Source organism: Fomitopsis serialis (assembly GCF_022376445.1).
Source record: "Fomitopsis serialis strain Sig1Antser10 chromosome Unknown B0H18scaffold_24, whole genome shotgun sequence".
Taxonomy (NCBI): Eukaryota; Fungi; Basidiomycota; class Agaricomycetes; order Polyporales; family Fomitopsidaceae; genus Fomitopsis; species Fomitopsis serialis.
This window is the reverse complement of record NW_025954984.1, coordinates 179819-200301: the sequence shown is the minus strand read 5'-3', so window position 1 is coordinate 200301 and position 20483 is coordinate 179819. Positions and strand designations below refer to the sequence as shown.

At 54.1% G+C, this 20483-nt stretch overlaps 7 protein-coding genes and 1 non-coding gene across 8 annotated transcripts; 4 read left to right on the top strand and 4 right to left on the bottom strand.

Moving 5' to 3' along the window:
• Positions 1-3466, bottom strand: B0H18DRAFT_1000813 (phosphoketolase). Its single transcript, XM_048028247.1, has 10 exons — positions 3176-3466; positions 2538-2847; positions 2327-2479; positions 1966-2275; positions 1716-1913; positions 1508-1659; positions 904-1456; positions 550-846; positions 450-496; positions 1-397 (listed from the first exon to the last, which is right to left on the bottom strand). The coding sequence occupies exons 1-10, from the start codon at positions 3339-3341 to the stop codon at positions 160-162; spliced, it is 2424 nt and encodes an 807-aa protein (XP_047894732.1). The 5' UTR covers positions 3342-3466; the 3' UTR covers positions 1-159.
• Positions 3467-3555: 89 nt separating this feature from the next.
• B0H18DRAFT_t82 lies at positions 3556-3668 on the top strand. The gene has a single exon. It is a non-coding gene; the product is annotated as a tRNA-Thr (tRNA).
• A 400-nt stretch (positions 3669-4068) lies between these two features.
• B0H18DRAFT_954011 (Acetokinase family-domain-containing protein) lies at positions 4069-5488 on the bottom strand (the record flags this gene model as incomplete). The annotated part of the gene is made up of 5 exons (XM_048042232.1): positions 4069-4680; positions 4732-4772; positions 4827-5011; positions 5125-5286; positions 5349-5488. The coding sequence occupies 5 exons, from the start codon at positions 5486-5488 to the stop codon at positions 4069-4071; spliced, it is 1140 nt and encodes a 379-aa protein (XP_047894731.1).
• Positions 5489-6965: 1477 nt separating this feature from the next.
• B0H18DRAFT_1094224 (GMC oxidoreductase) lies at positions 6966-9948 on the top strand (the record flags this gene model as incomplete). Its single annotated transcript, XM_048032375.1, has 19 exons — positions 6966-7028; positions 7081-7221; positions 7293-7371; positions 7439-7463; positions 7490-7567; positions 7624-7807; positions 7873-7983; positions 8037-8179; positions 8232-8362; positions 8417-8507; positions 8572-8822; positions 8880-8905; positions 8966-9003; positions 9055-9064; positions 9124-9190; positions 9251-9376; positions 9436-9533; positions 9589-9688; positions 9742-9948. 19 exons carry the CDS (start codon positions 6966-6968, stop codon positions 9768-9770), a joined length of 1791 nt encoding a protein of 596 aa, XP_047894730.1. The 3' UTR covers positions 9771-9948.
• Positions 9928-14088, bottom strand: B0H18DRAFT_1000805 (armadillo-type protein). Its single transcript, XM_048028246.1, has 14 exons — positions 13773-14088; positions 13611-13714; positions 13123-13560; positions 12743-13065; positions 12553-12693; positions 12333-12497; positions 12109-12283; positions 11903-12056; positions 11768-11771; positions 11195-11722; positions 10992-11144; positions 10818-10938; positions 10446-10741; positions 9928-10395 (listed from the first exon to the last, which is right to left on the bottom strand). Exons 1-14 carry the CDS (start codon positions 14006-14008, stop codon positions 10276-10278), a joined length of 2958 nt encoding a protein of 985 aa, XP_047894729.1. The 5' UTR covers positions 14009-14088; the 3' UTR covers positions 9928-10275.
• Positions 14089-14425: 337 nt separating this feature from the next.
• Positions 14426-16143, top strand: B0H18DRAFT_254613 (uncharacterized protein). The gene is made up of 3 exons (XM_048037302.1): positions 14426-15053; positions 15110-15677; positions 15736-16143. Exons 1-3 carry the CDS (start codon positions 14523-14525, stop codon positions 15969-15971), a joined length of 1335 nt encoding a protein of 444 aa, XP_047894728.1. The 5' UTR covers positions 14426-14522; the 3' UTR covers positions 15972-16143.
• B0H18DRAFT_254606 (uncharacterized protein) lies at positions 16136-17358 on the top strand. Its single transcript, XM_048037301.1, has 2 exons — positions 16136-16192; positions 16249-17358. Exon 2 carries the CDS (start codon positions 16355-16357, stop codon positions 16994-16996), a length of 642 nt encoding a protein of 213 aa, XP_047894727.1. The 5' UTR covers positions 16136-16192; positions 16249-16354; the 3' UTR covers positions 16997-17358.
• On the bottom strand, positions 16860-20207 carry B0H18DRAFT_1000799 (ras GTPase-activating protein). The gene is made up of 9 exons (XM_048028245.1): positions 19872-20207; positions 19677-19810; positions 18943-19623; positions 18724-18876; positions 18516-18671; positions 18352-18456; positions 17589-18301; positions 17406-17532; positions 16860-17347 (listed from the first exon to the last, which is right to left on the bottom strand). Exons 1-9 carry the CDS (start codon positions 20026-20028, stop codon positions 17252-17254), a joined length of 2322 nt encoding a protein of 773 aa, XP_047894726.1. The 5' UTR covers positions 20029-20207; the 3' UTR covers positions 16860-17251.
• Positions 20208-20483: the final 276 nt, after the last annotated feature.

Sequence of the window (20483 nt, the reverse complement as noted above, 5' to 3'; positions counted from 1 at the left end):
CCAAGGCTGTGTCCGTGGACAATGTCTTTGGCCGTTCCAGTAACCCAATTGCCGCACATCGTAATGCGAACCTATTACCACCAGTTTATGGCACGTACTGTACAACAATTTGGACATCTTCTCTTGGTGTGCAGTCCGATACCGCCCACCTGCGGATCTCTACACGAACTTCGGTACGTCGAACGTACCGTCCGGATCTTCTCCTTGCTCTCTGATATACTGCCGGGCCTTCTGCGCCTCATGCATGAACCCGCTGATCGCCGTGTGGGCGTCCACCTCCACGCGCGGGTTGAGCGCCGCTGCGCCTCGCACCGCGGCGGCGGCTACATGATAGCGCGACGTATGGTTCAGGAGCATCATGGCAAATGGAGAGGTCGTCGTCCCCTCTTCGCGGTATCTGCGGGGTGCAGGTGTGAGTGTGGCGTGATAGCGGAGCAGAGAGAGCGCACCCTTCCATCGTGACACGCTGCATATTGGAGCGGCCGAAGAGCAGACCCTGCACAGACGATCAGCAACTGGCAGGCGATATGGCGAAGAGATGGTTTCTACCTTCAGTTCGTTCACGTATCCGTGATAGTTGAAGTGGACTGGGCGGTCCTTCGTGAACAGAGCCTCAAAGTCGAGCTCCGTCAGCGCGTGCGGGTGCGTGCCGAAGGGTTCGAGGATCATCAAGTCAGTAACATTCACCACACGCACGCGAAGCTGAGGCAGACGCTGGCGGAGGAGCGCCGCGGCGGCGATAACCTCGAAGGTCACCTCTACGCCGATGCCAACGAGTACGACGTCTGGGTCAACGCCGTCGTCCACGCTGGCGAACTTCCAGATTGACGCGCCAGCAATACAATGCTGTGACAGAGATTGTTGTGTGAGCATTCGCGATGAACCTAGGTCTAACGAACGTACCTCGTCCGCCTCTTCTGCGCTCAGCCAGACGGGTGTCGGCTGCTTGCTTCCGACCATGAGGTTGATGTAGTTCTTCGCCCTCAAGCAATGCGCCACCGTCGACAAGAAACAGTTCGCGTCCGGAGGGAGGTAAACCCTCGCGATACTCGGCTTCAAGTCCAACACCGCGCCGATGAACGACGGGTTCTGGTGCGAGAAGCCGTTGTGCTCCTGACGCGCCCAGGTGCTCGTCTCGAGGTAGTTCAGCGAGCCGATCGGCTGGCGCCAGTTGGTCTCCTGCGCCATCTTCACGAACTTGCTGTACTGCACCATCATGGTGTGCACGATGCCGAGGAACGCCTCGTAGCTCGGGAAGAGCGCCGTCCGCCCGGTGAGCGTGTAGCCCTGCATCATGCCCTGGCAGGTGTGCTCTGAGAGAATCTCGATGACGCGTCCGCCGTTGGCGCGACTGGCCACGTCCCACTGCATATTCCGGCCGCTGTGGCGGAGCGTCGCGCTCAGCTTGTTCGACTCTAGTTCATCCGGGGAGAAGATCCGGAACGTGTGGGGGTTTCTGGGATTGGGGTATGAGCACAGCATATCGAACGAATGTTGCGATACGCACTTATCCATGACGTCAAGTAGCAACTCGCCCACGACCTTCATACAGCTCTCCTGGCTACCCCTCTCCACGCTCTTCGGCGCCCAGTCCGGTACATGAAGAGGCATGTAACCCGCGTAGACCTCCTTTCTCATGCCGACCTTCTTATCATCTTTCTGCAAGTCAATGTAAACGCACCGCTTTGTCTGACCATCCACGAATGGAAGTGTACCTCTGGGATGATCGACAGAATCTTCTCATTCGGTACGCCATTCTCGTCAAAGAGTTCTTCGGGCTTGTACGATCTCAACCATTCCTGTAGCAGCTTGAGTTGTTCTGGGTCCTTCTTTGCGCCAGGAAGTGGGACTTGGTGGGCATGAAATGATCCCTCGATGATCTCGTCACCGAGTTTTTTCGGTCCACCCCAACCCTGCAATATCTCCGTTAGCCACAAGTTCTGCAGCTCGAGATACATCCCTTACCTTCGGGGTACGCATAAGCAGAACTGGCCATCGCGGCTTCACTTGTGGCTGTCCACTCCTCGCCGCCCGTTGTATAGCGTGAATCTCGCCGAGTGCCCACTCCATCGACGCCGCCATGTCCTCGTCGATATTTCCCAGATCTTCGACGAAGCGCACCTGGTACCCGTAGCCAGTAAACAGCGCGACGAGCTCCTTGTCATCCATCGTGCCGTAGATCGTGCGTTCGGAGATCTTGAACCCATTGACGTGCACGATCGGCAAGACAGCGCCGGACTCTGCGGGGTCGAGGTACTTATATCCGTGCCACGCGCTGGTGCTACATTAGGAGAAAGGAAGTAATGAGGAAGGCGATATCACGCACGTCGCAGTAGGCCCGGTCTCAGCCTCGCCGTCTCCAACGACACATACACAGACCAGATCGGGCTTGTCCATGACTGCGCCAAACGCAACACTGAGCGCGTATCCCAGCTCGCCGCCTTCGTGGATAGAACCTGGCGTCTCTGCGTTGACATGGCTTTGAACGTCGCATCAGCGAACTCGCGCGCCACTCAGTGACGCGTTCATACGCGTACCTTGGGAATCCGCCTGGTACACTGAAACCGGATACGAGATTCTTCAAGCCAGTACGGTCACGCATATTACGGGGCCAGAAGTGGCTTAGCGAGTTTTCCAACCATAGGCAGGACAGTATGCCCGGTGCGCCGTGCCCTGGCCCGACGACGTAGAGCACGTCTATGTCGGTTTTGCGAACGAGGAGGTTGATATGCGCGTAGACGAGGACGAGACCGGGGCACGTCCCCCAGTGTCCGAGCAGCCGTTGCTTGATGTCGTCCGGCGTGAGGTCGCGCTGTTCTAGGACGCCGGTCTTCAAGAAGATCATAGCTGCGAGTATAATTAGCACGATGCACCTTCATCCTTTCCAGGGGGGATGCTGAAGTAGTGTTGGCAAGACATATCCTGATTGTATGCACAGCGGCATCATTGCAAGTCGCATGGAGGCAACCGAGCTGCACACGAATCACGTAGGACGCGAACCACTGCGCGTCTCGCACGTGTGAGGTATTTAGTACGTCAAATACCCAACCATGCAAGCCTGTCGGTACACCTGGTGTCCAGCGTGGTTTGGCATTAGGCATGCACTCGCACGGACGCAGATGGCTCCACATTCGACGAACTGTGACGAACAATCATTGAGAATGATAACGCTTACCAGCTGCGATGTAGTCGGCAGCCCGTCTGAAATATGAGATCGCCTCGAGCTCATCTCTCGAGAGCGACCCCTTGACCTTCAGCTTGACCCGGTAGTCGAGCAGCGAGTCGGGCAGCTGTGAAGAGTCTGGTGGAGGATTGGGCTCGAAGATCTGTTGACCAGGCATTTTCGGAGAAGGCGACAAGAGTTGAAATGAGGGACGAAGTGAGAGCAGCATACTGGCCATGATGTATATCCTGCAACGAGCAGTGGAACGAGCAGCTGCTCATCGGTATGCGGGCTCAAACGACGTCAGTCTTCGCGTCAAACGCGCCACATCCGTCACACCTCCGTGCCACCATCCACAACCATCAGCCACATCTACGAGCGCCAATTTTGCAGCCCCTTTAGCTCAGTTGGTAGAGCGCGCCACTCGTATACTCTAGAGCACAATGCCTTACGTAACAATGCTTACGTAATGGTGAGGTCGGTTGTTCAAATCAGCCAAGAGGCATTTTCTTTTTCGTTTGCGTCCATTTGTTTCACAAACGCCCCGTTCTACCAAGTACCAAGTCTAGACAGCCCTGCGATACCCTTTTCACCTGGCATTCGTGTGCGCAGCATGTATAATGCAAGTGAACTTCCATTGACCGGCGGTCTATTAAGCGCACATATGATTCCCTATATCATATCAACCACAAGGATCCGCAAAATTTGGGTTGAGGCTACATGACGTCTGCGTATGCAGCTGCAGTATCAAACGCCGTCCCCACTCACTGCCAGAACTTGTCTGCCAGAGCACACTCCTTGGCCATCTCGAGCTAGCCGCACTCATCAGCAGAGACCACGCGCAGGAGACGGACACCACCTGCTCATCCGTCCTACACACCAGCACACGGCAGACGTCTGTCCTCTTACCCCGTTGACAACCGCGCCTTCCTGCTGGCCCACTTTCGCATTGCCGCCTCGTCGAGCTGGAAGCCAAGACATTCTGAACTCCGCACGATGGCCTCCCGGAGCTCGGCGCTCTTCTCGCCGATACCACCAGAGAAGACGAGCGCGTCCACCTTCCCGCCCAGCCTCACGTAGTACGCGCCCACGAAGCCGAGGATCCTGTCCACGAACAGATCAAACGCGAGCTTCCACTTCGCCTCGCTCTGCCAGTCCACGACGTCCTTGCCCTTCGTCGCCCCCTGCTGCTGCAAGTGCTCCTTCATGTTCTTCACGACATCGCCAAAGTCCGACGTCCCCGTGAGCGCCTTCCACCCCGACTCGGTGTTGAGGATCTCCTCGGCCTGCGTGACGTGCACGTCGACGGCTTGGTGTGGGTCGTGGGTGATCCGTCCGGCGCGGTTTGTGTAGTGGAAGATGAGGGACGGGTCGACAAGCCCGCTCCGTGTCGCGCCTGGGAGCCCGGAGACGGGTGTCAGTCCCATGGACGTGTCGAGAGACTGGCCGTTCCGGATGGCACAGATGCTGGCCCCGGAACCGAGGTGCATGACGATGAGATTGAGAGCGGACGTGTCCTAGGCGAATGTGTGAGGTTGTGGTCTATGTACGTCGGGGAAGTGACGCACCTTCTGCAGATAATGACCAACAGCACCGAGGATGTATGCGTCTGGCGACGTAGCTCAATGGTGACATTCAACACAATGACACATCGCGGACTCACAACTCAGGCCATGGAAGCCATACTTCTTCAATCCGCGCTTATGGGCAACCTCCGGATTGATGGCGTAGCTTGCTACGTGCAGGGGTATCGACCGGTGGAACGAGGTATCAAAGTAGGCGATAGAGCTCGCCTTCGGAAGAGAGTCGATAGCGCTCTTCATTACTGAGAGCGCTGCACCGTTATGGCTGCATATACCATCACTCGCACGTCCGTGCGTACTGAACAACCGAACTACTCACAGTGGAGCTAGATCGGACAAATTCTCAATATGTTGGTAACTCTCCGAGTTGATGATTACGGGCTCAAAATAGTCGCCGCCATGCACGACACGATGGCAGACGTGCACGATGGACTCCGTTCGATCTTGCTCTCGTTCTTCAGATGCTCGAGGAAGTAGGCGAACGCAGCTGCGTGGTCCTTAATCCCGTCTACAGACTCCTTCTTTGCCTCGCGTCCCTCACTGTGAGATGCGAGCTTGAAGGTAAAGGAGGCGGTGGTGACGAAATGTTCGTGATGCTAGACGTCAGGAGCAGCTCGACGACGTCCTGTCCTGAGCTTTCCGCGCGTTCGTCGGCGCGGCGGTATAGGGATATCTTGAGGGAAGACGACCCCGCATTCACGGCGAGGATGAGACCGTTCTTCGGTGCGCGATGCTCGGGCATGGCTGTATCGCGTGTTCAGGTTGAGTGCGCCGTGTGCAAAGATCGCATAACGTTGCGTACCTCTTGTGCAGTTGACCAGTCGATGCGACGCGTTCTGCTGGGGGAAAACAAAGTTCCAAATCCATACCCGCATACCGCCTACGAGTGAGTAGACTCAGGCGCAGAGGCGGAGCATGACGTCGTGCATGCAGTCACGCAAGGGCAGTCACCGCGGCAGCACGCGTACGGTTGGCGAGCTGCTAGAACTGTCCTTTTCAACGTCATACACATCATATATCGAGGACATATCGGAGGTTGTAGACGGTCTGGCGATTGGCTAAAGTACTGTATGCTTTGCCACGCAGCGAATTGGGACGCGACCTCTGAACCAGGCGCTGATTCGCCGAAGCGACCTTGTTTGCTCTTGTTAGGATCCGAAGCTCCCGCCTCCCTTTTGCGGAAATCTTGGGACGACTACGCCGCGCACACATGTACACTACTGGCGGCAACGTGGATTGATACGAATAAGCGATTCATCGATATCCAAAAATGACCCAAATATTCTCTCGTAAGCCAGACAGAACAAGCAAAGAGCAAGCCCATGTCCTGACTCCGGACTACGCAATTCGATTTCATCGCTAAATGTTACCACGTTCAACACATCAGTCGGCGAAACATCATCATAGGTATGTACATCATTGGTTCTGTGTGGCATGTTCCTACTAGGTCTGTTATGCATTGCTACATCACACAGATTTGCCAACGGGTTTACTGAACAATTTGATCCGCTAGATACTATCACTGCTTCAACGTGGAATCACGGCGATTATCGTGTTGTATACTCCGAGGGCTCGGGGCGCCCTCGCCACGACGCTGATGCGTTGAGGGTCCGCATCATTGTCAAGTCCTCGTGCAATTGGATACGTGATGTGCAACGTCCGAATCCTGCGCGGGGTCTTGGTGCAGACAGGCCCGGGACTGATGCAAACACTCGATATGTACTTAGCGCCTCGATAGTACTTGTGACTTCGCCCGCCAAGACCACTTATGCCTTGCTGCTTGCACTGCGGAACGACAGCCCAAAATCATTGAAGGTGCGCACAAACTCAAACTCGTACAGCTCCGTTTAACAGAACGTGCTATCGAAGGTAATATGCAATCGGCCCCGGGCCCTCGTACAGTACGACGCATTTCACAGCCTAAGGCATCATAACGCTGCACAAGCGAGCGCTGTAGCACTGAGACATCTCGCGAGAATCCCGCTATCGGGGTCTGATGGAGGGATCTGCGGGTGTGGGCGGCGCGTAGATCGTCGACCGTATGTCGGCACAAGTAGAAATCCGCTATGAGCGCTGCGTCAGGGCTCTCGCATGGTGAGGCCCGTCTACTAGGCAAGTCGGGGGTGATACCCGACAACGAGCTGGAATCAGGATAGTGCTAGTATAAATACGACTCAGACGAGACACCCCTCACTACTCATCTTTTCTCTTTTCCCGCCATGGTTGCGCAACTCGCCGACGTCGCCGACAAGACTTTCGACTATGTTATTGTCGGAGGGGGAGTGAGTGATCCGCGTTATTTAATATAGATGTGCACTCAGCGTCCTTCTACAGACCGCTGGTTTGACCATCGCGTCCCGCCTCCTGGAGAACACAGAGAGCTCCGTTCTCGTCCTTGAGGCGGGCCAGCCCAATCTCGACGATCCCAAGATCTTGCTGGGGGCTCAATGGGGCGGTACCTTTGGCGATCCCAAGGTATAGCATTTCGATACATGCCTTCACTGTCTTCGGAAATATTTTAACTACCCTCACGACCCTTCATTTAGTATGATTGGATTTTCGAGACTACACCCCAGAAGCATTGCAACGATCGTACGATCGTCTGGTCGCGTGGAAAAGGCCTCGGTATGCTTCATTATATACCTTCACGCTCTGTTAGAATCGACTACAACTAAAACTACGTCTACGACAGGCGGCAGCTCGGCCATGAATTTCCTGTTCTGGAGCAAGCCGCCGACTGCAGACATCGATGCTGGGAAGAGCTCGGAAACCCCGGTTGGAACTGGGACAACTACCTCAAGTATACCTTGCGTACAGAACAGTAAGCCCCGAGACTGTCAGGAAATCTGCTCGGCCCTCGAACTTAGATAATTACAGGTTTACGGCGGCCTCTGAGGACCAGCTGAAGCTGTATGCGCACACGCACAAAGCAGAGTTTCGGGGACAGAACGGACCCATCAAGACTACGGTCCCTATGATCCCTTCACAGCTTAACAAGATGTTCCTTGAGGCGGCGCAAGCGCAGGGTCTGCCTCTGCTTGAGGATGCGTATGGCGGCTACGTGAGTCTGTCCCCAACGCTCGGGTGTTTTCCGGTCTCGCTGACTGTGGCTTTCGACCGCCAAAGACCACCGGATGCTGGGAAGGTGCCGCGAATATGGACCGTGCGGAGAAGTGGACGCGCTCGTACGCCGCTACGGCTCACTACATCCCTCACAAGGACCATCCGAGATTGACGGTGAGTCTGCCATCTGTCGATCCGTACCGCCGTCGCTAATGAGCACGGTCTAGGTGCTCACCGAGGCTGTTGGCGCGAAAATACTGTTCAGCGACGAAAAGGATGGCGAAGATATTGTTGCTATGGGAGTTGAGTTTGTGCATGGTGGAGAGAAGCATAAGGCGCATGCAAAGAAAGAAGTCATCATCTCCACGGGGTGAGATTGCACCTTAAGACACCAAGCCTAGTACCGCTGACATTCCGAGCAGTACTCTGAAGTCTCCACAGTTGCTGGAGTTGTCAGGCATTGGCCGCCGCGAGGTGCTCGAAAAGATAGGCGTGCCGCTCAAAATCGAGCTGCCTGGTGTAGGAGAGAACATGCAGGATCATTCATACATTGGTGCGCTTTTATCGTTCTTGTATGTGTGGTGTCGCGTAGTGACGTCATCTGCAGGAATGTCCTACGAACTGGGTCCGAATGTTGCCCACAAGACTACGGACCTGTTCCGCGATCCGGAGTTTGCCAAGGAGCAAGTGAGACTACAGTAAGTCTGCCGAGACATTTGGCCCGGCGATCTACCGTTATAACTGACGCTTCGCACTACCCAGCAACCTCAACGAGGAGAACTTGCACCGGTTGGGCGTGAATGCCTGTATCTATACGCCAATTCAGACTACCAGTCCAAACGACGCTTCAAGCATCATCGAGCGCACTGAAGCTTTCATCGAGGAGAAGAAGAGAAGTGGCACACTTCCACCTGGGCTTGCCGAACAGTGGGACATCCAACTGCGCATTCTCAAGGATGGGAGCCTTCCGGACATTGAAGCCATCATTTTCCCGGGCTGGTTGACCTTCATATGTCTGTGTTTTCAAGATTCAAGGCTGTCGTTCTGCATGCTAATCCTCTTTATTATAGCTACCCCAGAGGCTGGCAAGAGCTATGTGCGTGTGCCGGAAGTCAACTTAGATTGAGATGCCACGACTTACTGTTTGATGATTAAGGCGACTAATCTCTGCGTCACGCAACATCCGTTCTCGAGGTAAGTACCCCTTTTACGCACTTATGACCACCTCTGACATGAGTGTGTCAGGGGATCAGTCGTGAGTAAACTCCAGATTGACCAACTTGCATCACTTCTTGATATCACCAACCGTTGTAGCACGCGAAGAGCAACGACCCGCTAGAGCAACCCGACCTTGACCCGAATACATTCTCCGTCCCTATCGGTGTGTTACACCCACCTAGCTCAAAGTGTTGCCGTCCTGACATTGCTATGGTTCCGGCAGACTTGGATATATTCACAGAGCTGCTCAAGTTCGCGCGGCGTCTTGGGGAGACCGAGCCGTTCAAGTCGGGAACCGTACGCGAGGTTGATCCAGGCGCTGCGGCGCAGACGGACGAGGAACTTAAGGGTCAGTCGCTCGAATCGCTCGATGTATTCACTGAACGAACGCCTTCTCCCTATGCACAGAGTATATCCGAAACTACAGTAACACATGCTTCCATGCGTGCGGTACTTGCAGCATGCTCCCGCGCGAGAAGAATGGAGTCGTCGACCCGAAGCTGAAGGTCAGCTCGTTCATGCTTTCATGTAGATCTCCATGCGATTAGTTCAATTCTGTAGGTATACGGCACCAAAAATCTTCGCGTAGCCGACCTGTCCATTGCGCCACTCGAGATCGCAGCGCATACACAGGCCGTCGTGTATGGTATCGGCGAATACAGTGAGTCGCTCGATTGTGTCAATAGCACAAGAGACCATCTGACGATTCGACAGTGGCCGATATCCTGAGCGGTGTTGCTTAGGTCGTTCGTATCATCATCTCACGTTCTGTCGTAGACGGGGCAGTCGCATTGCATTCTAACTTACTCGCGTTCGTGGGTCTCACAACCTCATGCAATGCATGGTCGTTATGCATCCGCGGACCGCACTCCTTCCAATTGGTACTAGGTGTTCGGCACGGTGAGGATATATGATACTGCTGAAATACAATTATTCTTTTGGGCTGCGTACGAAGTATGATAAGCAGAGTCATAGAACAGATGATGTGAGTACATGAGCATGGTAGAGAATACAGCGCGTGTTGGTCAGATCCTGGGGCACAATTGTCACGGAGAACGAGTGGAATTAGCTACAACGATACTTGACCTCAAAATTGCGACGTGTTGGATAGCTTGCTGGTGCATGGACAGTGACAGAGTGGATGAACATATAGCGAACGTTATGAGCCTGCGCGGGAGGCGCGTACGAAGTCGGCGAAGTATTTCCGGAATGCTTTCGGGTCGAGATCCCGCATTTTGGTCGTGAAGTCTATGATGGTTTGCGCGGGCCAGCCTTGCGGGGGAGGAAGACATTTCCGAAAAAATTGAAGGCTTCCTCGCCGCGAGTTTTCAATACCGTCTGGAGGAAGTTGGCGATCTCGTGCAAGACCTGTAGGCAGTGTCAGGGCAGTCAGCGGAGAGGAAAGTATTACCACATACCGTGAGCATTTGGCCGTCCCTGATGTTGAACTGCGGCAACGACAAGACCGCGAAAGCCGTCGGGATGACCGTTTCGTAGATGAAGCGTTCGAAGCCAGGCAATGCTTGTGTCTGAGCATCGCCATTCACGGCGGGTTGCGCCCACACGGCCACTGAGCGTCCAAAGAACGTCAAGGCAGCCTTCTGGCTTGCGGGATCCGATACATCTTCCACTATTTGTCTCATGGTGGCAAGGAGACGTTCGAGCTGAGCGTTGTTCCCTGCGGAGGACATCAGTGTTGTGAGAAGGCGTCGTACTTCGGCTACTCACGCTCAGAAGTGAAGACGCCTTGCAGCTTCGATGACAAGATCTGATTCAGCAAAGCGAGGTACGCCTTCTTTGTTCCGCGCGAGCAAGCTCGTCATCTGTACCGTTTACAGGTTGCGAAAGTAGGCCGGTGATATGTGCATTCAGGGGACCGAACAACTGATCCAGTACGTTGAACATATCGTCCTGTAACGATGTGAGTCTATTGTAGAGTGGCAGCACGATAAGCATAGACATACCTGGAGTTTGTGGATCACGAGGCCGATGAAATTTATGAAGTCTACCAGCTCCGACTGCTCGAAGTGGGCAAGCAGGTTGGCCATCAACGGGGGGATGAGGTGCGTGATGTTCGGGCCTGTTGTGCCAATGATCCGAGCAAAGGCAAACCGGGTCTACAAATTCGTCACCTCGTGCGCTCCCATCTGCTTGCGGATACACTCACCGCGTCTCTGATGACCTTGAAGACATTCATAGCCTCCAAGCATACCAAGATCGCCTGTGCGATCTCAGTGAAAACCTCCAAAGGCGGCAAGATATATCCTTCCGGGACCGGCGAAGGATAATCTGGAAAGCCTTTGGCAATGTTTCCCAGTGCCATGATGATGTGATGAACCTTTAGTACGGGCACGACGTCGCCTGCACCCTTGACTGCCTGCAGACTCGCAGACAGGTCCTCTAGCAACGGTTTCACGATGGACAGAAGCAGCACGGCGGCTTGGCCCGGCATCTTGTACAAGAGGGAGACGAGTATGCCGGCTGTCTCGAAGATGTAGAGCTGAGAGTCAAAGATGCCTGGGTTGGTGATGGCCTCTGATAGAAGGTCCTGGCCCTCCTCAATCTCCGGCAATTCTACTTCGATGGTGAGCAGATCCCGCATGCCCTCAATGAGGGACACTGCCAGTTCAGGCGAGATCTCGTTCCGGTCTTCTCGAATGAACCGTTGGAACAATAGTAGACCCGTGCACGCAAACTGGACTCCGGATTATGCAGCCCTCTGTAGCATACGAATCAGCACCTGACTGTCGTCCTCTTGTTTGAGATGTACTCACCGAGCATCCATCATAGCCTGCAACGTAGGCATGATGCACTCTTTTCGGACCTTGAAGAAGTCGCCATATCGTGCTGCCGCCTCGAAGAACTGCATAGCAACCATTTGTGCGGGTAGGCAGAGATACCAGACTCTATCATGGCGTAGAGCATCTCGCCATGGCTCGTTAGAGGGTATTCGGAGTAATCAGCTTCTTTTCGCTTCTCCTTCGCCACAGACGATGCTTGGCAGAATGCTCCACGACCTTTGCTGCCGCCTGACGAGATTATCAGCGACGGCAATACGAGTCAGTGAAAGAGAGTACCTACTCTTGTTGATCTCGCCAAAGCTATACACCAAATAGACGGCCAACTCAGCATCGTTCCATTTTACGGTGGACCCGTTACGATACGCGTTGAAGGTATTGAGCACCAGAGTCCGCACCGCGTCAGTGACCAGAGTCTGCTCTATGACATGGGTGGAGTCCATGAATGTGCGGAGATCCTGTAAAATCTATCAGAGGCTATTCGGCAGTACGATCATGGTACGATACCTTGCGCAGGTCATCAAACGCAGCCTTGTCATCCTCATCCATGTCGTCGGGATCACTGTCCTCTTCCCACTTCAGCTTCTGGAGAACGACTCGGAGAAGCGACGTCAAGAATGTTCGCTTTGACTCTTCTAGAGGTTCTGCTGACGTTTTCCGCGCACGCTTGTACTGAATGAATTCAAGTCAACGCAAGGGTAAAATTGCGAGCCGAGCGTGTACATACGTTGCCGAGAACATTTTGCAGGAATGGGAATACGGTTGACGCAGTGTCGTCATATTCATCCGCCATGAAGCGGAGCATGACCGGAAGAGTCTGCTCAAGTAGTTGTGACGCTTCTGACCGCACGTCATCGGTGGTGGACTCCTAGCTCGGCCTGTCAGTCGCAATACGAGCAGAGACGAAGCTTACTCACTTCGACAAGCTTGCACAGCTCAAGACCCAGGACGTTCAGCAAACGACCAAGGGCCTCGCGGTATGACTCCTCGCCTTCGTCTACGTCTGACTCTCGGGCAGCTTGTTCAACGCGTGTTTTTGCTTCCAAAGCATCGATGACTTGACCAAGGGATAAGACTTTGATCAGTTGAAGCTTATCTCCGGGCTCTTTCAAGCCTTTTGCAGTGATCTTGAGTAGTGCTACGGATGTAGCTAATCGGATCGCCAATGAAGGGTCGGACAGTAATGAGAACAGCAGCGGCACAGTCGTCGGAGTGACGGTCAGGTTGATGTCGATCCAACCTGTCATTAGGCCCATCGGAATTAGTGAAATCGCTCGGAAGCACCCGTTTGACTCACCGACGTAGGACGCGAAGGTCCTGATGCCCCAATCTACCACTTCCACAGCGCCGTCAAGTTCCCGAGAGCCAGCGGACTCTGTGCCCGCCGTGCGCAATGCTGTCATCCTCCCCGCGCCATCGGCCACGATAGTCAGGACCGCCTCGTTGATGCGTCCCGCGTCCCGCTCGCGCACGGCATCTCTCACACGAGTGTCTCGCGCTTGTCGCGCCTGGCTGAACTGCCGAGCAGCCTTTATCAGCTGGTCCGCCACCTCCCCAGAGATCTCGAGAACTATGTGGAAGAAGAGGAGGGAGACATGTTGATTGTATGTGGATTGTGATGTTGACTCTGTGGGCCGGATCAAGGAAAACAGGTCGCTGAAAAAGGTGGGCCATTGGTCCATGTACGTGCATAGGAAGAACAGAGTGAGAGTGTGCGCAAACTTGTTCCGCAGAACTAGGAGGAGGATCAACGTCCGTGGCCACAATTATGTTAAGCAGACGTACATGAAGCATCCGTCTCCGCTGAACCATAGATGTATTCGGACTGAATGTATGTGACTAGGCCTTGTCGTAACGTTTGAAAGGATTCGTCATCTAGCGGTTCGAATCTGCGGTGGAGATACACAATGAACGAAGGCACAGTGAGCAAAGGTCGAGCCGTCTCACCGGTTGTCTAGAAATTCGTCTAGGACCCGCAGAGCGAAGAACCGTGCTTGTGCAGCATGTTTTCTTGAGCCATTCGAGTTGGTCTCAACAAAGATGGCTAATGCAAGACGCCACGTATTTTCTGCGTTCTGCTGAATAGTGGACAGAAATTGCAGGGCTTGTTGGTGGAGGGCGACTTGTGTAGGATCGGACGCGATGGCGATGGCCTGGATGACTTGATTGAGTTCCTGTTCCATTGGATCCGCCGTGCCTGCAGTAGTAAAGATGCGAGCGGATAGGTGGCGGCGACGGAGGTTTGAGTCAAGTGGTCGAGTGCACCATCGGGCTCGCGAACTCGAGTTACTCGACTCGATGATCCAATCTTTCACTCGCACGTGATGGCGATTGTGGCGTGTGGCGGCAGCGGCGCAAGACTCTGAGTCCTGACATTGACAAGACCTGGACATTGGACAAGACATATCCCGGACCAGCCCCTTGACGAGGAACATGCGCCACGGAACTCTTGCTTCAGCCTGAACTACAACTGCTTGAGTTGAGGCAATTGCTCGCTTTCATTGAGATAGTCCTGTGCGGACGCACGGGAAGCATTCTAGTACGAGTGCATGCGTACATGTGTGCCCTTGGTCGAAACAGGTATAATCTACTCTAAACCTGCCACGTCTACTAGAGTTCGGCTTCGTAGAGGTGGGGCTAATACAGGGCCGAATATACATCCAGAGGATACGCGCCTTGAACGCAGTAACCGCCTAGATGTTCGATCTACAGCCTAGCGTCAGTCATCTTGCTTTTGTCCACGAGCCCGACTGGTGCGTCCACTTGGCATCTTCCCCTTTCCTCGACGACGCCTCACACGCACAAGTCGCGCAATGGGGTGTCAATGGGCAGATTGAGGTCGGTCAGAGGTGCCGGAGTGCCGATAAACAGGCTGCCAAAGGATCGAGTGTTGACGGATTGAGTGCCGGTGGACAGAGTGCAGATGAACAGAGTGTCTGGCATGGCTGGAGCGACGCCCGTATGCAAGGTATCCTGCCGCCGGCCCTTTCCGCTCGCATCCCGCTCGAGGTCTTCGAGCTCATCGTCGACGCGATCAGGTATCAGCCCAGGTTGGCCGCCATGGCGCTGGTCTGCCACACAACATGGTACCCTCGAGCGATGCACAACCTCTACTACAGTGTCGAGCTTCGCAGCCGCACAAGCTACAACATGTTGTTCAAGCAGTGTCACGCGTCGCTACGCTTCAAGCAGTGGCTCGCAAGCACATGCGAGCTGGTGGTAGATGAGGTGGGTGCTTACCCCGACGTGTGTACAAGGACAACCCTAATTACTACCAGGACAAGGGTAAGGCCGAAGACACGAGCATGGAAAGCCCGCAGTATGGAAACAAGAGCAATCATGATACTCGCTTCCTTCAAGCACTACCGCTCGCGCTCGCTGCTCTGATGCCTCGTGTACGCATCCTTCACACCCGGAATGGAGGACTTCGTTTCATCCGCACAGACTTCTTCCTCGCCCTGTCGAGGTACAAGTCTGTCAAGTCGTTAACGCTTTGGCACTGCCTTCTGAACAACATCACGCAGCTGCGGCGGATTGTATCCGCCTTCCCTCAGCTTACAAACCTCACGATGCATCAGGTTGACTTCCCTCAACGAGGTGCTGCCAGTCATGCGGGAAGCTCACTATTTCAGCCATCGTCTCGCATACGCCTTCGATACCTTCACGTCCATATGCACGGAGAAGTCATGGCGATGTTCGTTGACTGGATGAGGCGCTCGGGCCTCTGCACCTCACTTGCGGATCTGACAGTCCAGTTCAACGATCTCTCCATGGTACAGACCTCTCTTAACAAACTCCTCGAAACGGCAGGGGCATCGTTGACCCGTTACCGCGAGAGTACCTATAGCTACAGTAAGAGCCTCTCTGTCTTGCTTACCGACTTCGCCGCTGATGCATGTGCACAATGTAGATGGTCACATAAATCTGTTACAAAACACCGCCTTGCGATCCTGGCACCCAGCACTGCCAACCATCGAATACACGGCCGAAGACCAGGGATTGCGCGCGGCGTGGACCAAAGCAGTGTACGAGTTCTACAGCATTTTCTCCACCATCCGAAGCCGTCAGCTCGAGCACTCAAGATCGACGTTCCCGTCAACAGCAGCCTACTACTCGAGCCTGAGTGACCCAGCGCTGTCCTCGTGAAGCTCGACCTGCGGGACCTGCATTAGGTCATGAGCCGGCCATACTTCGACACATTGGAGGATGTCGAGGTGAAACTGTATCTGTTGGTTCGGACCCCTCAGACCAGGCTGAATGCTCGAAAGCTCGAGGCCATGTTCCGTGGTGGCATATTACTGCCATGGAATGCCCGTAACATACTCACCATCACCTGGAGAACTGAATCAGCTCTGAAGATTGTCGGTGTGAGTGAGCCCGTTTGTACACACGTGTCTGTCTCGCTCATGTATCCCATTCGCAGCAACACCCGGGAGTCCTCATGCTGACGACGTACTGCGTCATCTGGTCGGTACAAACGGAGGTGGCAGCAACAAGGCGTCGTCCCCGCCGGTACGCAGCGCTGGTCGATGCGAGGGATCGGTCGTTTACAAGCGGTCATCTGGCTGCAGATTCATCAGAAGGACGGGTGGCTTGGCCATGGTATGCCATACGAGGGGTTAACAGGACCGCATTACCCAGCCGGGAAAGGATGGAACAGGATAGAACGTAGTCTCCTAGATGTCCCGTCAGCAGCCGTCAAGACATTACGTGCCTTGCCGGGAGCCATCTCACCAGAAGTGCTATATGCCAGTTACATAAAGGCAGCACTGGCCGTACTAGACATACGACGTGACGGTCCAATCATTGCCCGAACATTCGCTGGGCAACGAGCTGACCTTCAACGGTCTACAGTCTACACTCAAGGGGGACGTGTCATCCCCGCAAGTAAGCATAGAGAATATTTGTACTTACCTGCCGCACTATTTTCCTTCCGCCTCGCTCCTGTCGTCCCTCTCGCAGGTGTCAATCATGCTTTCCAATCATCTGTGCACACGTATGTGTTAGTTGTCCACGGTGCTGCGTCTTCTCATGTAACAATGTCAGAACCATCTTCCCTTCTATTACCTGCCCTGCCACAACAATTACTCGAAATAGACGTGCATACAACGAGAATACCGATAATACATCCTGATCGCAAAAGACGGGGGATATACAGAGCCACGCTTTGAGGGGCTGTGTGTGAACGACGAAGACCAGACAGAGGGGATATCGAAACAGAGAGACTAGAGAGAGTGACGGCTCTTGCGAGGAGAGGGATATAGTAATAGAGAGGAACAAGGATAGAGACGAGTATGGACAGTCGGGCGGGGCGTGGTGTCGCGGGGCGTAGAGGAACGCAGAACGGACTACACATGCATAATGGATCGTGATAAATAAACCAAAGTGGGTGGACGAACGAAGATGGTGTGCCCGGGATTAGGCGGTCATCGTTTCGTGAAGATCTTGTTGAGCAGACCGAGCACCTTGGGCACGTTGAGCTGTACGTACTCGAGGTCGAGGAGATGTTTATTATCTTTTTGCTGGGGCAAAGGAAGTCCTTCAATGTTGAGTATACGAGCGGGGTACACTGATACTCACCTTCTCAAGGAGATCATCGATATTGAGATCCATCTCCAAGATAGCCTTATCACGGCCCTTGTAGTGCAGAGCGATGATGAATGTCCCCGGCGTAGGAGAAGTGAAGTTAAAGTAGATATTGGGTCGCCTGGTTACAATGAAGACGTTAGCGAATAGACAACACGTAGTACGTGGAAGACATACCGGTTGTCTGGGACGTTACTCTCGACGATGATCCCTTCCTTCTCCAGCTGCGCATGAGTGAAACGATACGGCCCGTGGACGACCGGCTTCGCGGGCTTCTTCTCCTTGCCACCGACTGTGACGACGCCCACACCCGTCGTTGCACCCTTGTCCTTGGTCGCCGTGAGACGTACGTTCTGCAAATAAGCCTTGTACTGCTCCAACTGCGTTCGCAGGTAGTTGTTGTGGTCGCAGATCGTCTTGTAGACTGCCTCCAACGACTTCGTCTCGGCCAGAACCTTGTCACGCAGGTTCCCGAGGTGCACGAGCTCGGCAGCGACTTCGTCTTGCATGAGCTTGTACCCGTCGGATCGTTCGATGATCTTGTACTCCTCGAGCTCGCGCAACATCTCCTTAACCTTGATGCCTTTCCGCACCAGTGTCGCATCCTTCGTTGTCGCTGCGCGCTCTGCAATTGCAGCGAGGTTGTAGGGCTTCTTCTCCGTTGGTGGAAGCGAACGGATGAGCTGGACGAGATTAGACTTGGTCTCCATGTACAACATGTCCGTCGTCGAGACTGAGTCCATCAGTGCACTCTGGATGTCCTGGATCGGCGTCTCCCAGCGACTGTAGAGCTGAAGCTCGATTGCCCGATTCTCCTTACGAGGAACCTGTGCCGGTGCAGGGCCAAGCTCGTCAGTGAGAATGCGGAGGTGCTGCTTCTCATTTGGAGTCTGAAAGGTGTATCAGCATATGCGTGGTTCGACTATCACGGGTTACATACCAAGACTTCGACGTGTTGAAGAAGCAAGGAATGCGTGTTGTACAGCTCGTTCAATGTGATATTGATGACAAGGTCCTTCTTGGACAGAGCCATGTATTGATCCATCTAGATGAGAGCGCAGGAATGAGGCATCTGCACACCATTACTTGTTACGGGACGCCTACCTCTAGAGTGTCATAGAAGTCGCCGACTTCGCACAGGTTATTCAAAAACTGATTGATTCGCGCCTTGTTGTTCTCAACGAAAGGGTTGAGTGTGATCATGTACGCTTCCTTTGCGTAAGACGGCTTATTCGCCAAGTTTTGCAACATCTTGGCGATCTAAAATGCCGAAGAAGTCAGACTTGGCCTCGAAACGGTCGCGTTTACTGACCAGAGTGAGTGTTCTCCTAGGGAACTTGGCAGGGACACCCTCGACCAGCATGTAAGCTTGGGGAGTGACGATGGCGGGGTTAATGAAGCGCAGGAAGAAGAACCCGCCAATGAGTGAGCAGATCGCATAATCTGTAGCTTCCGGGTACTTCCGCTGTTCATAACGAAACCAAGGGATGCGAGATTAACAGTGATGCTAGGATGAATAGCATAGACGCACTCTTGTGAGACTCCTAATCTGCTTGCATATCCACCTGATACCATAGGGCACGCTCTCCATACTGTCGATGATTGTCAACAGGAAGCTGTTTGCTATCTCCATAAGCATAGTCAGACGTGGCGCGATGATGGCCTGCACGTCGGGGTTCGCGCTCGCCACTTCCGGCGGGACACCACGGGGCAAATTCGGTGGAAGAGAGCCTGTCTCCTCCTCAATTTGCACAATCATCTGCTCGTAGACCTTGACGGGGTTGATCTCCAGATTCAGGTCCTTGTGCTCGATCAAGCTGTTGATACGCTCAGCGAGTACGCTCTTGAGGTAGCTCTGTCCAGGTCCTCGGCGAGTATACGTTGTCATCATCCGCGAAACGGGCGTGTTGGCGCGGAGTAGGGAACCGAACTCCGTCGCGGTCTCGAACTGTGACGACAGGACGGACTGGAACATGGTCAGCAGGAGGTGCTCTTCTCGACTCTCGTACTGGTTTCCATAGAGCGTGAACATGACCGTCTGCAGCAGCGTGTCGATCTCGGTCAAGCTGACCAGCCGACACAGGTTGGCAATGTGGCGCGGCTCGGACTGCAGGAGGAAGAAGAGGTTGGAGTATTGTTGCAACTTGCGATCATCAGGGTAGTGACCCTCAGTCGCGTCCACTTCCTCGAGATGTTTCTCGACCTCGTTTTGCTATGGCCAAGGGAGTGAACATGATAGAGTCATACAGTGATACTTCCACATACCTCGTCAAGAGCCATCCGGTTCGCAATGAGCAGTCCAATCCGAGTATCGAGGAAGCGGACATCCCGTTCGAGGACAAAGTTGCGCTTTGACTGAGCCGAAATGCGCGACTTGAGCTCCCGCAACCGCTTTTGCGCTTTCAGGTGGCGTAGATGCGATGAGTGTATTGCTATTATCAGCAGAAAGGGGCTACTCACCTCGACCCAACTCATCTTCAACTTCTACGTCCTGCTCGGCAGCCATGCTGAATAGGGCCGTCACGCTGTACCGGTTGGTATTCCGGTTTGTCAGTCGCCTGGAAGACATGCTTCCGGGCGACTGGGGCGAAGTCGGAAGGTCAGAGTACGAGGACATCGGTGGTTGGTATCAAGGGAGAAGTGGTATGCTGCTGCAGTTGCAAGCGGGAACACTGGGGCGCGGGAGCCAAATAATCGCCAGTTGCAGACCTGCTGTAAACGAAGGAACGTGGTCGATTTCGTGAACAGTCGCGGGCAGGAGGGTCTGTCGGAGGAAGGGATAGTGGTCGGTTGGAGGGACGGATACGGCGACTGAGAGATTACCCCGTTCGGAATTCAGACACGGGCAATATAACTCCTTTTACGGCCACTTACAATAGAGATATGTCCATATCTGGCTACAGAGATCTTCATCTGAATCGCCACAACGGAAGTTGATGCTTCGCAACTGCCAGACTGCGACTCGGAGATGCTCTGAGACAACTGAGATGCTCTACTTTGCTCCGGCGGCACAAATCGTAGTAGACAGATGCTGATATGATTTGGTATAGGAATACGCAGCCGTGCAACTGT

What these genes read in the sequence shown, in the direction of transcription:
- B0H18DRAFT_1000813 (XM_048028247.1), bottom strand. Translation starts at nt 3,341, where the DNA reads ATGCCTGGTCAACAGATCTTCGAGCCCAATCCTCCACCAGACTCTTCA. An exon ending in TGCTTATGCGTACCCCGAAG is followed by an intron (nt 1,914 to 1,965) that starts GTAAGGGATGTA and finishes GAGATATTGCAG; the next exon opens with GGTTGGGGTGGACCGAAAAA. An exon ending in GATACGTGAACGAACTGAAG is followed by an intron (nt 497 to 549) that starts GTAGAAACCATC and finishes TCGTCTGTGCAG; the next exon opens with GGTCTGCTCTTCGGCCGCTC.
- B0H18DRAFT_1000805 (XM_048028246.1), bottom strand. Translation starts at nt 14,008, where the DNA reads ATGGAACAGGAACTCAATCAAGTCATCCAGGCCATCGCCATCGCGTCC. An exon ending in GACCTTCGCGTCCTACGTCG is followed by an intron (nt 13,066 to 13,122) that starts GTGAGTCAAACG and finishes GCCTAATGACAG; the next exon opens with GTTGGATCGACATCAACCTG. An exon ending in GGGACGGCCAAATGCTCACG is followed by an intron (nt 10,396 to 10,445) that starts GTATGTGGTAAT and finishes CACTGCCTACAG; the next exon opens with GTCTTGCACGAGATCGCCAA.
- B0H18DRAFT_254613 (XM_048037302.1), top strand. Translation starts at nt 14,523, where the DNA reads ATGTTCGATCTACAGCCTAGCGTCAGTCATCTTGCTTTTGTCCACGAG. An exon ending in GCGAGCTGGTGGTAGATGAG is followed by an intron (nt 15,054 to 15,109) that starts GTGGGTGCTTAC and finishes TACCAGGACAAG; the next exon opens with GGTAAGGCCGAAGACACGAG. An exon ending in CGAGAGTACCTATAGCTACA is followed by an intron (nt 15,678 to 15,735) that starts GTAAGAGCCTCT and finishes TGCACAATGTAG; the next exon opens with ATGGTCACATAAATCTGTTA.
- B0H18DRAFT_254606 (XM_048037301.1), top strand. Translation starts at nt 16,355, where the DNA reads ATGCGAGGGATCGGTCGTTTACAAGCGGTCATCTGGCTGCAGATTCAT.
- B0H18DRAFT_1000799 (XM_048028245.1), bottom strand. Translation starts at nt 20,028, where the DNA reads ATGTCCTCGTACTCTGACCTTCCGACTTCGCCCCAGTCGCCCGGAAGC. An exon ending in ACTTCTATGACACTCTAGAG is followed by an intron (nt 18,457 to 18,515) that starts GTAGGCGTCCCG and finishes GCTCTCATCTAG; the next exon opens with ATGGATCAATACATGGCTCT. An exon ending in AGTAACGTCCCAGACAACCG is followed by an intron (nt 17,533 to 17,588) that starts GTATGTCTTCCA and finishes CATTGTAACCAG; the next exon opens with GCGACCCAATATCTACTTTA.